This window comes from Rhopilema esculentum, chromosome 20, assembly GCF_057945365.1.
Source record: "Rhopilema esculentum isolate cy_ngs chromosome 20, ASM5794536v1, whole genome shotgun sequence".
Taxonomy (NCBI): domain Eukaryota; kingdom Metazoa; phylum Cnidaria; class Scyphozoa; order Rhizostomeae; family Rhizostomatidae; genus Rhopilema; species Rhopilema esculentum.
Genome location: NC_142834.1, coordinates 14,849,664 through 14,862,624, shown reverse-complemented (window position 1 = coordinate 14,862,624; position 12,961 = coordinate 14,849,664). Strand labels below are relative to the sequence as shown.

The window sequence follows — 12,961 nt, the reverse complement described above, 5'->3', positions numbered from 1 at the left end:
AAGTGAATTGTTATCAGCCTCGTAGTGAAGAGGCTCCAAAAGTGGACCGAGGCACAGAATGCCTCCACATGTTTTGAAGTTTATTATTATTATTATTATTATTATTATTTCTATGAGTGCCCTTGGCATTCTGGGAACCTCATCTACCTCTCTCTCTGACATGCTACACCAACTTAATTTTGACTCAAATCAAACTAAATCCATCTTGATGAAACTCATGAACATTTCTATCCGCTGCACCTACTATATCTTCTGTCGTCGAAACAAACCATGGCTAAGCCCCGAACTAATTGACTTTTAAATATTGTAATGCAGATAAGCCAATTATATGATGCCTGTAAAAGCGAGTCGTATAATTGTAAATTTAAAATGTATTCAATGAAAATGAGATGTTTAAAAAAAATTATTATTATTATTATTGCTATTATTCGGGCTTCAAGACCTCTATCCTCACAGATACATTCCAAACCCCTGTCGTGGTGTTCTTCAAGGTGACTGCCTCAGCCCTCTTATCTTCAATCTATGCTTCAATACGTTTATACAATACATGAAAGCAGAGAAATATAAACAGCTTGGCTTCTCTCCCCACGACGAAAATGACCGCATGTTCCAGCCAGTGCATTGGTTCCAATTTGCTGATGATGATGCGGTTGTTACTAGTGGTGAAAAGGAGAACAAGCTCCTGTTAAACTGCTTTACAAGATGGTGTCAGTGGGCAAACTTTGTAATAAGGGTTGATAAATGTGTCACCTTTGGCATTTAGAAATACTCAACAAGATCTCTTCAGTTCCAGCCAAAGCTTTTCGTGAATAACCAAAGCGTGCCTGTTGTTAAAAATGGAGAATCTTTCAAATACCTTGGCCGCTTCTTTGACTTCGAAATGACCAATGGCAGTCATAAAGAAAAACTGCTATCAATGTTTCCCAGCCTTCTGCAAGAAATTAATGACTTGCCTCTGCATCCCAAAAATAAACTTCTATTGTACCACAGATATGTATTGTCCAAAGTTTCTTGGCACTTCACTGTTGCAGACCTATCGAAGACCTGGGTCATTGAGAACCTCGATAATCTTGTCTCTAAATACATTCGCCAGTGGCTAGATCTTCCCATAAGTGCTACTTTAACTAGTAAAGTTCTTTCTAAAAATCAATTTGGTCTCGATCTTCAGCTACCTTCTGTCAAATTCACTCAATGTCAAACTGTTTCACGCAATGCCCTCCGAACTTCTCCTAACACAAACATTCAAGCTTTATGGAAAAACACCAGTAGTGGGATGAATCTGCAATACGACATTTACCGTAACACCAAAGATGTACTGAAAGCAGTAAAATCAGACAGTAGAGAGCGCTTGGCACACCAATTACTATCCCAGGGTGCTATTATTTCATTTCTGTTGGACCACTCTCTTAAAAAGCTCAATGGTCTTTGGTCTGTTGTGCAGAGCAACCTACCCACGAACATCTTCAACTTCACCATCAAGTACCTTATCTATATCATTTTTAGAAATTGATGTATATGACGTCATCAAAGAAACGTCAATCAATGAGATATGGAAAGAAATTTTTGCATATACCTACTCAATGGACGTGTTTCTCTATCAGAGTGTGATAGAATATCTTGAGAAAGAACAATTAACAGTCCAAGAATGAGAATTCTGCGAAACAGTGGTGGTAAAAGGCCTATTTTGGTTTGATCAGTCAATTTTTGATATCAGTTATGCATCAAATGAAAGCTCCTTCTTACAGCTATCCGCATATATAATTATTTTTGTTATAAGACTTTTATTACAAGAGATATTAGCTTTCTTGTTGAATTATTTTTTGATTTATGACGTCACGAATCACGTGCAATCTAAAAATAATTCGCGATGGCCCATCTCGGAAAATCGATCTTTAGCCATTGAAATGTAGAAATCCGAAGAAAAAATTGAGATTAGGCAATTTGTTAGTTTTTCGCAGCTATTTCCCTGTCTATGCCTCAGAGCTACCAGAAAGGCGCATTAATCCAAATGGCTTTGCCTTTATGCAATGAGAGTTCACCTTGCTGCTCAAATATTTTGCCATCTTGTTGCTTGCGGCATTACTTTATATGTAAGTATTGGTTGCCTTTCTGGTAGCGCAACTGATACAGCTGAATTTCTGGAAAGAATTGATAAGATTTTTGACAGCTGTATCTCATAAAGTTTTAAATATGGAAAAAGCAAACACATTTTACCCAAGCATCTCGTCACATCTAAGGGTAGCGAACAATGGAATCAAGCTTTCTAAGAGACAAATCAACAAAGCTTTATAGACTTTGCAAATACAGAAAGCTTTCCATATAAACTTTTAAGGATACCAATAGAAATTGTGAAGTGGATCCAGTGTACAAGGCATTGTGCCGTTATTAACAGAATTTAGGCACCACTTGAATTTATATCTTCTGAATATGCAACAGAGGACATTCAAACAAATTGATCAAAGACAACTCATTGCTCCATGTTGGCTTTTTATTAAAGAGAACGTTTGAAAAACATAGATGTGCAGTATTTCTGAATCACACTTGACTGATAATCACCTAAATGATCAAAGGGAACTCTTTTTTATTTAAAGCTAACAAACCTTAAACAATTTTGTTTTGAGGGCTTACAGCATCCTCAAAGGCAATGATTAATTATTTGACGATAAAGATGTGCCTGTTGATTGTTTCAGTAATTTGAGAAAGAAAAAAATCAGTTGGTTGCGAAATCGTTGAAATCATGGAAAGGGAAGAATTTGATATTCAATTAAACTGTGGATTTATTATTGTATAAAATTTGGAAAATAGTGAGTTGACATCATCTATAAGAAGAGCACAGAATGTCTCAAAGTTGTAAATTTGTAATTTCCTCCTAAATGTAATTTGCACACATGTTGAAAGTGAGCACCTAGATTGCACCGAAATTGTTGTGGAAAATAGTCTATCGAACAGCTGAAAATGTAAAACGATATAGCCACAAAGCAAAACAATGTTTCAAGATAACTTTGAACTCAAACTATATTATCAAATGACTGCGAATGATTTATGAGATTTTTACAAGAGTTTACACCACTAATCCTTTGATGGCATTTTATACTCGATTTTGTATCTGATTTCTTTTGCGGGAACTATAAGCATTAAGATATGTATCAAAGCTAACTGTAAGCACAGAGACTTCTGACAACTGAAACAGTTACAAAACAAAACTCCATAATGGGAAGGGGGTTCATAGAATTCAGAGGCCTGTAGAAAGCAAAGGGTAGTGTGTTGACCCCAAACAATACTGTAAGCAGACTTGCAACCATAAGACCAATTGATAATTGAATTTGATGTTGTTTAAAGTTACAATTAAGTATTAAATCACAAGAAAGAAAAATGCATCAAGTGACAAACAATACTCTTCATAGCAATGAAAATTTTCCAGGAAATGTTAGAAAATCATTACAAAAGCTACTTGAAATCACAAGAAATATAAGTGGCTGACATTTATTTTTTTATTTAATTTTTATAGCAATCCAATTTTGATGTTTTCTTGATCCAAAGTTACTACAAAAACTTGAGGCAAATAAAATAACATCTACTAAAGGCAAATAAAATGACATCTAATGACTAATTGTACCATTCAACAAAGTATCTAATAGGGAAAAAAACAGTAGAATGCCTATATTAGTAGAACGGTTATTTTAAAGACTGCTTATCATCTTTCAAGGACATGCTCTACTAATAGGATTAGAACCTTGCTCAACATTCAACCTTAAGCTTCCCCTTGAACTCAAAATCTTTGAAACAGAGCGATATCATTGCTTTTGCATTGAATTTAGATCTTAGATTTCAGCTCTCTGTAACAATACTGTACAATATAACACACAATATCAAAACAATTTTCTCTGAAGAAAGCTATTAGAATATCCAAGCTACAAGTATCTCAACCACATCCCCTAAACAATTTTTATACTTGGCAATCATTAACAAAATACTCTGATCATTTAGCTAAAAATATATGTCAAAATCAAATAACTGGTTGAAAATTTAAATACTTCAATGATAGCAGAAAAAATGCAGCACAAAGACAAATTAAAGAAGATGTTGGCTATAATTCTGAGTTGCAAATACAAACTACTTCTAAATTATACTTACAAAGTTTCTGCCAGCATCATATTTCAAAATGTTTGCAAAAAAACCCAGATTTTGGCAAAGACTTTGACTGACTACTGTAAGCTGTGCATTTAATTTCAAAATATTAACACTTTGATCAATGAAAGTACAAAAGAAAAATTACAGAAGCATTTATCACTACGATCAATTAATACCCAGTTGCTTCAATTTCACCCTCTGAATCTAAAGAAGATGCGATGAACTGTGACGGTGCAAGGGCTGGCTCAGGTGCAACAATTTCTTCTGTTTCAGGCAAATAGCTTGGATCAATGGCACTATATTTTGTTTTGTTGAATTGGCGTAAATGAATCTGTTACAACAAAATGAAACATATTGTTACGAGAAAAACTAACATTGACAAATCTATCTATTTTTCTAAATGAAACATATAAAAGGAAAAAAATTATCCACTTGGAGAGACAGTAAACTAGGGTATCAAAAGTATTGCACCATCTCAAAGGAGGAGAAATGGCGCATGGTCGAAAGCTTTTGTTATGCAAATTAATTCTGCTTTTAATTGGCGAATGGCAATTGGTCAAAAGCAAAACAACCAACAATCAAAACTTCAATCTATTTAGAGCATTTGTTTGAAAAATAACAGTAGCAAACATCTTTTAACATGTTTCAAATTTCAGTATTGTGATGGGTAGACGCAAACTTTTGAAACTGCAAAAAGTCTCCTTGAAATGGATCCATGTATTCTCATGGAATTTCATATTGGGCCAGGAAAATTCTTACAATTAATGATTCTCTGGTTTTTGGATGTCCATTTGGATCATGATTTGTAACATTACCATTGGAAGTCAAACTTTTTTAGTGATGTTAAAGATTGGACTTGATTCTAGCTATGCCAAAGTTTTAATTTCTTTTGTATGGAAATAAATCTTGTAAAAAATGGTTTCCATTTACTTAGGTAACTTTTCTTCTGTATTTGTGCAAAACACTCATTAAATTTTCTCTGTATGGATTTTGAGCTGCAAAACGTCACATTCCATGTTTTTTACTGTCCCTTGGTGTAAACGCAGTGAGATGAAAAAGAGACAAATTCTCTCCACTCTGATATCAATTGTTTTTGGTTGCTTAATTCTTGGTTTCTTTACTAATGGTACACACCTGATATATCTTTGTTGCTTTCTCACAGCTGTTGTGTGGCTACATTAAACTTGGTCAACATTTTTTCAAAAATTAAAGACAACTTCCCTGTGAATATTTTGTAGCGACTCACCTCTCATTTGACAATTTTTTTTCTTTAGGCATGGTCTACATTTTTACATTTTTTCCCCATAATTCATACATTTCTAACACAGTTTTCTATGGCGTCAACAAAATTTGCAAACTTTTCCCGCCGAAATTTGCTATAAAATACGCCTATTTCACCCAATATATGCATTCAAATATTTTGTATTGTCAAAAAATTGACAAAAAGTGCTGCCATTTTGAACAAGGTGGTGCAATACTTTTGATACCCTAGTGTATGTTACTGTAGAACTGTGATTTCTACTTAACTCAGTTACAAATTAACATACTTATGTACAAAAATTAGAAAACAGCTGACAAAGGATGAGTCAGATGACGTAAAGATGATGCAATGTGATAAAGAAAGATCTAGGCATAGAACAGGAGAAGCTTGGTCCACATAACTTAGATGAGAGGAGTTGAAGACAATGGTAAAGGGAAGGTCCTGTGGTAAGGGGATGTCATGGCGATGGCATGATCGATGAAGGCAGTGGCAGGGCCAACTACCGCAGAGTGTAAGGGTAATGAGCAGTAAGATCACACCCCTTATGCATCATTTCAATGCTTTGTACCAAGTTAATTTCCCCTAGGAAATATTATCTACTGTGCCCCTACCTAGCATTTTTAATCGATTTCTAGAAGAAACATGTGATCCCTATAGGGGTAATTACCCCTATACCCCCTTGGTGCTGCCACTGGTTGAAGGAGTAAGAACATGACCTGTTTTACACAATTTAAAATCATTACATGTCAAAATGTCAATGTGAAATAAAGTAACAGCATACCTGAATATGTAAATTTACTTCTGCACTTCTGCAGAGGTAAGGGAAATTTCCACCTGTTTTCAGATGAGCTCTTTTAGCATTTGGGTAAAACTTGTACACTTCATCTTTGACTTGGTCAGAAATAGCACATTGATCAAACACCTGTTAAAAATGAACCCAAGAAAAAGTAAATCAAGGATTAAAAGACCTTAAAACAATTTGCCAATTCTTTATGCTTAAGGTTATTGAATCTTCAGGTCAAATCAATTAGTCCAAAATCTAAAAGCAGATATTCTAGGAAGGGGAAAACAGAAAATTGGACTTGTGTATTCCCCAGCCTGTACATATAGCCCACTACACTATCAGGAGTCTTACTAAATCAGAAATAATATTTTTGGTTTTATTTAATTAAGTTTGTGTAACGAAGACAAGAAACAAGGGAGCAGCACATTTTTACAAAAAATCACAAGAGAGTTGATACATGCAACATACATCCATATAATGCATCTTTATATCAGAGGAAAGGAATTTTTCTTGCTGAGAGCAATAGAACAATTCACTTTCAAGTTCAAGCACACTTAAAATTCCTTTTGGAAAGACACATACCAGACAGGCTAGACTCTAATATCAATAAGTAAAATAAGAGGAAATGGTGAAGCTTATACACGGTTTCACATTACTGAAAAATTACATCTTAATTTTTTATCAATTGTTTGAAATAACATGCTGGATACAACTCAAACACACTAGCTTTCACTTGAACGTATGCTAATATTGCCCGTGTCATGCTTAACCCTAGCAAAAATGCATGAAAGAAATAATAAATGTGTTGGAGTACTTACATCAAGGATGGTTACAGTAACATCTCTGAGTTTTTGTGGCTCCACATAAGCATCCATGCAGTTAAGTGTAAGCCTTGATGCTATTTCATTTCGTCCAAGACTGTCAAGCTGTAAATATGAAATTAAGTAATGAGCATAATAGGCAAAAAAATATGATGTTCCCAAAACTATTTATGTTTCTAAATTGTGCTTGAAAACTCTGTGCACTGGGAGGTAAGTCCCTAGTGTAAGTTCCAGTCTTTAGGGATATGTTTATGAGGAATTGCTTATATTGCAAAATTGAACAATAATAACATGCAAAACACACAAAGATGAGCCAAAGAATAAGATTAAAATAAAACACAAAAGGACTTTGATCATTCATTCATTCATTCATTCATTCATTCATTCATTCATTCATTCATTCATTCATTCATTCATTCATTCATTCATTCATTCATTCATTCATTCATTCATTCATTCATTCATTCATTCATTCATTCATTCATTCATTCATTCATTCATTCATTCATTCATTCATTCATTCATTCATTCCTTTAAGAACTTATTATATACACTGAACTCTATAATTAAAAAAAACTTGAATAAAAAACAAATAATGCAAATGATTTCTTATACGAACCCTTTCAACAAGAAAATCAGTTGAATCTGCAATATCAGGGTCGACTTCTTCACTTGAAAAGTTATCCATTATCATTTTTTTCAAAACAAAGCCTGGAAGCAGCCAGTACCTACAAAAAGGAGGGAAAATGAAATACATCTATGCGCTTCATCAATGTACACTCATAGATGTGTGAGAAGTTCTGTCCCTCTCAATTTGCTGCCATAACACAGATAAGAAATTTATCATCTTTAAAAGAAGATTGGTTTACTGTGAAAATGGAAATTGTTTGGAGGACGGCAAAATAAGAAAACTTAGAGCAAGTAACATTGCATATTAATGGAGCCTACTAACCCCTCCCTTGATTATATCTACTTTAAAAATATTCCCCAAAGTCATACTGGGAATTTTGGAGAAAGATATATTGCAAAAGAAATTTTTTTTAAATCTACAATTTTCTGAGATGAATCTACAATTGTCCGACCTATTTTTCAATGTTTCAGATGATTAAAGCAACTAGCTTTTGACTATCTATTATACACATCCTTTTAACCCAAAAAAAATTTATTTAATTTGAAAAACTGCATAGATGTTCAACAAATTAAACAAAGAATAAAGTTAGAACATTTATGCCAATTGTGCTTTGAAACTTGTAAAAATAATCAGTTAGAATTTCACTTACAAATTGGATGACACAGTCTGTTGGAATACTGTAGTATCAACAAATGAGTTGCAAAGAATAATTGACTGGACCCGTGGACTTTTGAAGGTGAATTCTGCGAATTTTTGTGCCAAGAAGCCACCAAGGGATGCACCAAAAATATGAACCTTGTAAAAATGAATTTTCAAAAAAAAAATAAGAAAGAAATATATAAAAATGACTTGAGTAACCTTAGCAATATAATGCAAGCCTCTTTATCCAATATTAGAGAAACAGAACAGTTTCATTATTACCAAATTATCAATAACAGAAAATACCAATTTTTTTACCACTTTTCATGCAGCTTTCATCCTGTATATGTTTAGCCATTAACAGGAATTATGAAGCACACTAAGCATTGGAATAATCCTAATGCTAAGCAAAAAAACAATTTAATACATGGTTAAAAAAGAAGTTATACCAATAAACAAAGTTGAAAAATCCTCTCCCCTGACCTTTCTAAAGGATGCAAAAAGTGGATGAAAAGCAACATATTTACCTTGTCCAAATCAAAATGATCAAGAAGCTTGCGGAATCCTTCAGCCCATTCTTTGTGTGTCCAGTAAACTGGGTATTCAAGCTGAGATAAAAAGACAAATCAAATTTGGAATACCGTAAATCCTTGAATTGGCCCCCCCTTGAAAAAGCCCCTCCCTCTAATAAGCCCCCACCCTAGAACTACAAATTGTCAATAAGCCCCCCCCCCTTCGAATAAGCTCCCACTGCAATTGATGATTTTTGCCATCTGAGGTTGCCTATGGCATTTTATTGAATTACCACAACAAACTCATACTTTTGGTAAGAATTAATCAAGTGCTCATAAAGAAATTTCTACTAAAATAAACAAGATATTTTAATAATGTCTTCTTAATGTCTACAATAATTTTATAAGCCCTCCCACCTATATAAGCCCTCCCCCCTCGAATAAGCCCCCATCCAAAAATATCAAAAATAAATAAGCCCCTAGGGGGCTAATTCAAGGATTTACGGTAAGTGTTCGTTTAAAAAGGGAGTAAGATCAAATTAGGAATAAAATTAGGAAATCTCCCATATTTATCAGATACTTTGAAGAAGAATAACCTTTTATTAGCTACACATATCAAGTTAAACCAGCACCACCTGTAATAAAAACCCATATAATTTGTTTGATGATAGCCTGGAAAAGCTGAAACAAAGCATACCAAAGATGCTTTTAGGCCAGAGGTCGTATTCTTCATTATGAAAATATTTTGTTTCAACAAAAAGTCTCTTTGTTCATATTGTTTTCAAACAATGCTTCACCTGAATAATTACATCCTTCCTCAGGTACAGGCCATATTTATTACCTTGTTTCATCAGAAAAAGCTTTTAGTTACCCAAGGTATCAATATCTAAGGGTGAAGATGAAGCCCTTTTGTAAATCAAAATTTGCAACTCACAGCCATTACTCTGTAACCGAGGCTTGACAATGCCAAGATCTGTTTGAAGAAAATATCGCCAGTTCCGCTAGCAGGTGGTAGGAAAATTAGTGGACAACGGACAGATTTTGGACCAGCATCAAAAACAATCCAAATTTTGTCTTCCTCTTCATTGCTCTCAACAACTACCTAAGATTAAAAAGAGAGGGGTTGCACGATGATAGGGCTCTATCAAGTGTTGTATTTTAAATTTCTTTTTGGGAGCATTCGGTAACAGAGTAAAAATATGATCAGATATTTTTCAAGGGGGGAAGGGGGCCAAAGAATATTGATTTGTTTGTGTAGGTATGTATGTGAATGACCCTAAAAGCTAAAGTTGTTTGGCCTAAAAATATGCCCATTTAAAAAATAAATCTTGGCTCAAATATCATATCATGATTATTTTAAAAAAAGTTTCCTCTAAAAAAGGAATTCCCTACTTCAAACTGTATTGAGTTTAAACTTTGGAGGAAAATACAAAATCTTATAAGGAAGTGCTTTATAAGTACCCAGCTAGGTGAAAACTAATGCAATTTAATGTACTGGATGGGCAACTGCTAAGTGCCAAGGAATGTGAAAAAAATTAAATTAAATAGTTTCAATAATTCATCTTTACTTGTTTTCTGATATCTTTATGCCCCTACATTTTACTATTCTTAGTTTCATGCAAATGACAAACGAAGAATTTATTAGAGAATGTCTGTAATAAAGAATTAGGTCTTTTGGAATAATAAAATATTTATATTAAGGTTTGTAATGTATATTTTTTGTATATTAATGTATATTACAGGACTAAGCAAAACTTGTTTCCAGCCTGGCTTACAAATAAAAGGTGGAAAAAATCCTTAAGTAAAATGTATTTACAATTTTATAGTACAAACATAATTATACAATAAAACCATAGTTATGAAAAGATTACTCCTTAAATTTGTCTATGAAGTAAGATTTACATTTACACTTAATATTGGGGGTAATTATTGGGTTTTTTATCCACATTTTAGTTTTTTATTGAAAATTGTATTTTTCTGATTGTAATTAGTATTTTAAGCTATAATTTACTTGTTGATTTCAAATCAATGAATTAATAATAATAACATTTTAAAATTAAATAAAAAGGTTTGACCTTTTGCTGTGGTACAGTGCACCTGAAACTCTGATATTCCTGCGACTCTCTAATTGCAGATGGTTCACTTGGAATCATTTTCAAGTCTTTAGACTTTTGTGCATCAATAGTAAATTGACAATTCAAGATTGCTCCTTTTTTCCGAATGATCTGAGATCGTGAGGCACGGCCTAATGGGCAGAAAGATCGTTCCTTGACCTATGGCTTGATAAACTAATTTCGTCGAATAATCCCTGTTTGGCCAACCCAAGCTCTTGAAAATATCTTCATAATCAAAACAGGTTAAATATCTTTAGACTGTGTGATACTTTTGACTTTTCGGCTGAACGTGTTGGTTAACCTTCCCACATTCACTTCCAAGTATCCTCAGTCAGTCAACTTATACTTTGCTCCGCCCCAGTCTTCCGAAGGGGTCATCAGGCAACAGAGGGGGCGTCAATATGATTTGGCAAATTTGGAGGAGGGGCAGTTGGTAGTGGGGCGCTGAAAAATTTTCAAAAATTGGTTACGAGAGTACACTGTATACAACAGTTTCAGATACCTTTTCAGAATAAATAACATAACTTTGAGGTTATCCTTAAAGCAAATTAACCTATCAGTCCAAGAACCTTTTTCATCTGATTCTATTATTTAAAAGGGGCGCACAATTTCCAAAAAAGGGGCGCCAGACTTGCCTCAACTCGTTGAGAGAGGGGCAACTGCCCCTAGTTGCCCCCTCTAAATCCACCACTGGGGGCAGCAAAATGTATCTTGGACTCAATGGCGGCGCCAGCCAATACGCTCTGGGGGGGGGGACAAAACAAAATATCTTAGACCACGCCTCTTTTAGCACCAAAAACGCCCTTTTACTAACAAGGAACGCGATTTTTACCTGAAAGGAACGCCCATGACTCACTTCTGGCTATGTAAAGGCAGTTTGAAAATCATAGGATTACATCACAAAAAATACGTTGCCAAAATATTATCCCTCCCCCAACATTTTCTCATCGGATTTAGACGAAATGCAAAATTGATCCTGCCGAGAGCTGGGGGGGGACGTGTCCCAGTCCCCCCCGTGGCGCCGCTACTGTATGGACTGCCAGGACGGGATCTCGTGCCAAAAAGAGGAGCCGAAAATTCTCAGCTTGGGGGACGCGGGGAAGTGGAATTTCCCGGGTTATTCGATTTTTGAAAAGGGACTCCATGGTTTGGGAATTTCTTACTGGGACAGTTTTTCACCGGGGGTTTTTAACGTAGTATTTAGGTGTTGTGAGCCTCTAGGTGCTAAAGGGAGAGACCAACTGGAACCCCTGCCGACAGTAGCAACTATCGCCACCATCGTGTACATTCCCGGAAAGTTCTAAATACTGGTACTCGATAACAACTTGTTTGGATTTCTAACTACTTTCGTTGCTATCAAAAAGATTTAAAAAAAGACCAGTTGCAGATAGATTTCTTGCATTGAATGAAATTTTATGTACGTTTTCCCAGGGTTCGGAAAATGCCATTAAACAGAGGTTGCTTTCTTGAAGTTTATTGATGATATCGTAAAGAATATGGATGTCAAACTAATCACTATATTTCTAATAACGAATCCTAGCAATGCATTTATCACTATTGACCATGCACTCAACTAACAGAACTTGTGCGGTATGACTTTGAAGCACATTCAATCGAAAGCAGTCTTCCTTGCCCACGCCCCTCCACGCCACGGTTTCGTGGTGCTCCTCAAGGTTTGGTGCTAGGTCCCGTTCTATTTATCATCTACTTGAATGGTTTTCCGTTCATATTGCAAGATGTTACTGCTCTATCTGCACTTGCTATTACAATTCGCTGTTATGCTGACAATACTGTATCTAGCAGAGTAAAGGTTAGTCCCCTGGCTCAAACCAAGAAAGTTGAAAATGAATCCTGTACATTTAATTGCCTGTCTGTAACAACTCAGTTATTCACGAGTACCGTAGGTCTCTATCAATGTATGTATTTAGGAATTAGTGTGTGTAACACGAGCGAGAAGCACTGGCCTAATGTTTGATTTGCTTGGCACGACATATGAATTCAAACAAAAGGTACTGCAGTAGTACTAATTTATAACACATTCCGTCACAGAAAAGCTTTACGGAGCTGA

General features: G+C 34.9%; 1 protein-coding gene across 1 annotated transcript; it reads right to left on the bottom strand.

The window, feature by feature from the left end:
- Window positions 1-3,377: 3,377 nt before the first annotated feature.
- LOC135687087 (maspardin) lies at window positions 3,378-11,242 on the bottom strand. The gene is made up of 8 exons (XM_065203542.2): window positions 10,855-11,242; window positions 9,714-9,881; window positions 8,795-8,875; window positions 8,278-8,423; window positions 7,617-7,725; window positions 6,995-7,102; window positions 6,174-6,314; window positions 3,378-4,462 (listed from the first exon to the last, which is right to left on the bottom strand). Exons 1-8 carry the CDS (start codon window positions 10,930-10,932, stop codon window positions 4,301-4,303), a joined length of 993 nt encoding a protein of 330 aa, XP_065059614.1. The 5' UTR covers window positions 10,933-11,242; the 3' UTR covers window positions 3,378-4,300.
- Between the last annotated feature and the right edge of the window lie 1,719 nt (window positions 11,243-12,961).

Coding starts and splice junctions, on each gene's coding strand:
- LOC135687087 (XM_065203542.2), bottom strand. CDS start 10,932: ATGATTCCAAGTGAACCATCTGCAATTAGAGAGTCGCAGGAATATCAG. Junction 8,876..9,713: donor TCGGTTACAGAGTAATGGCT/GTGAGTTGCAAA, acceptor TTTTTATCTCAG/CTTGAATACCCAGTTTACTG. Junction 8,424..8,794: donor ATCATTTTGATTTGGACAAG/GTAAATATGTTG, acceptor CATTTTTACAAG/GTTCATATTTTTGGTGCATC.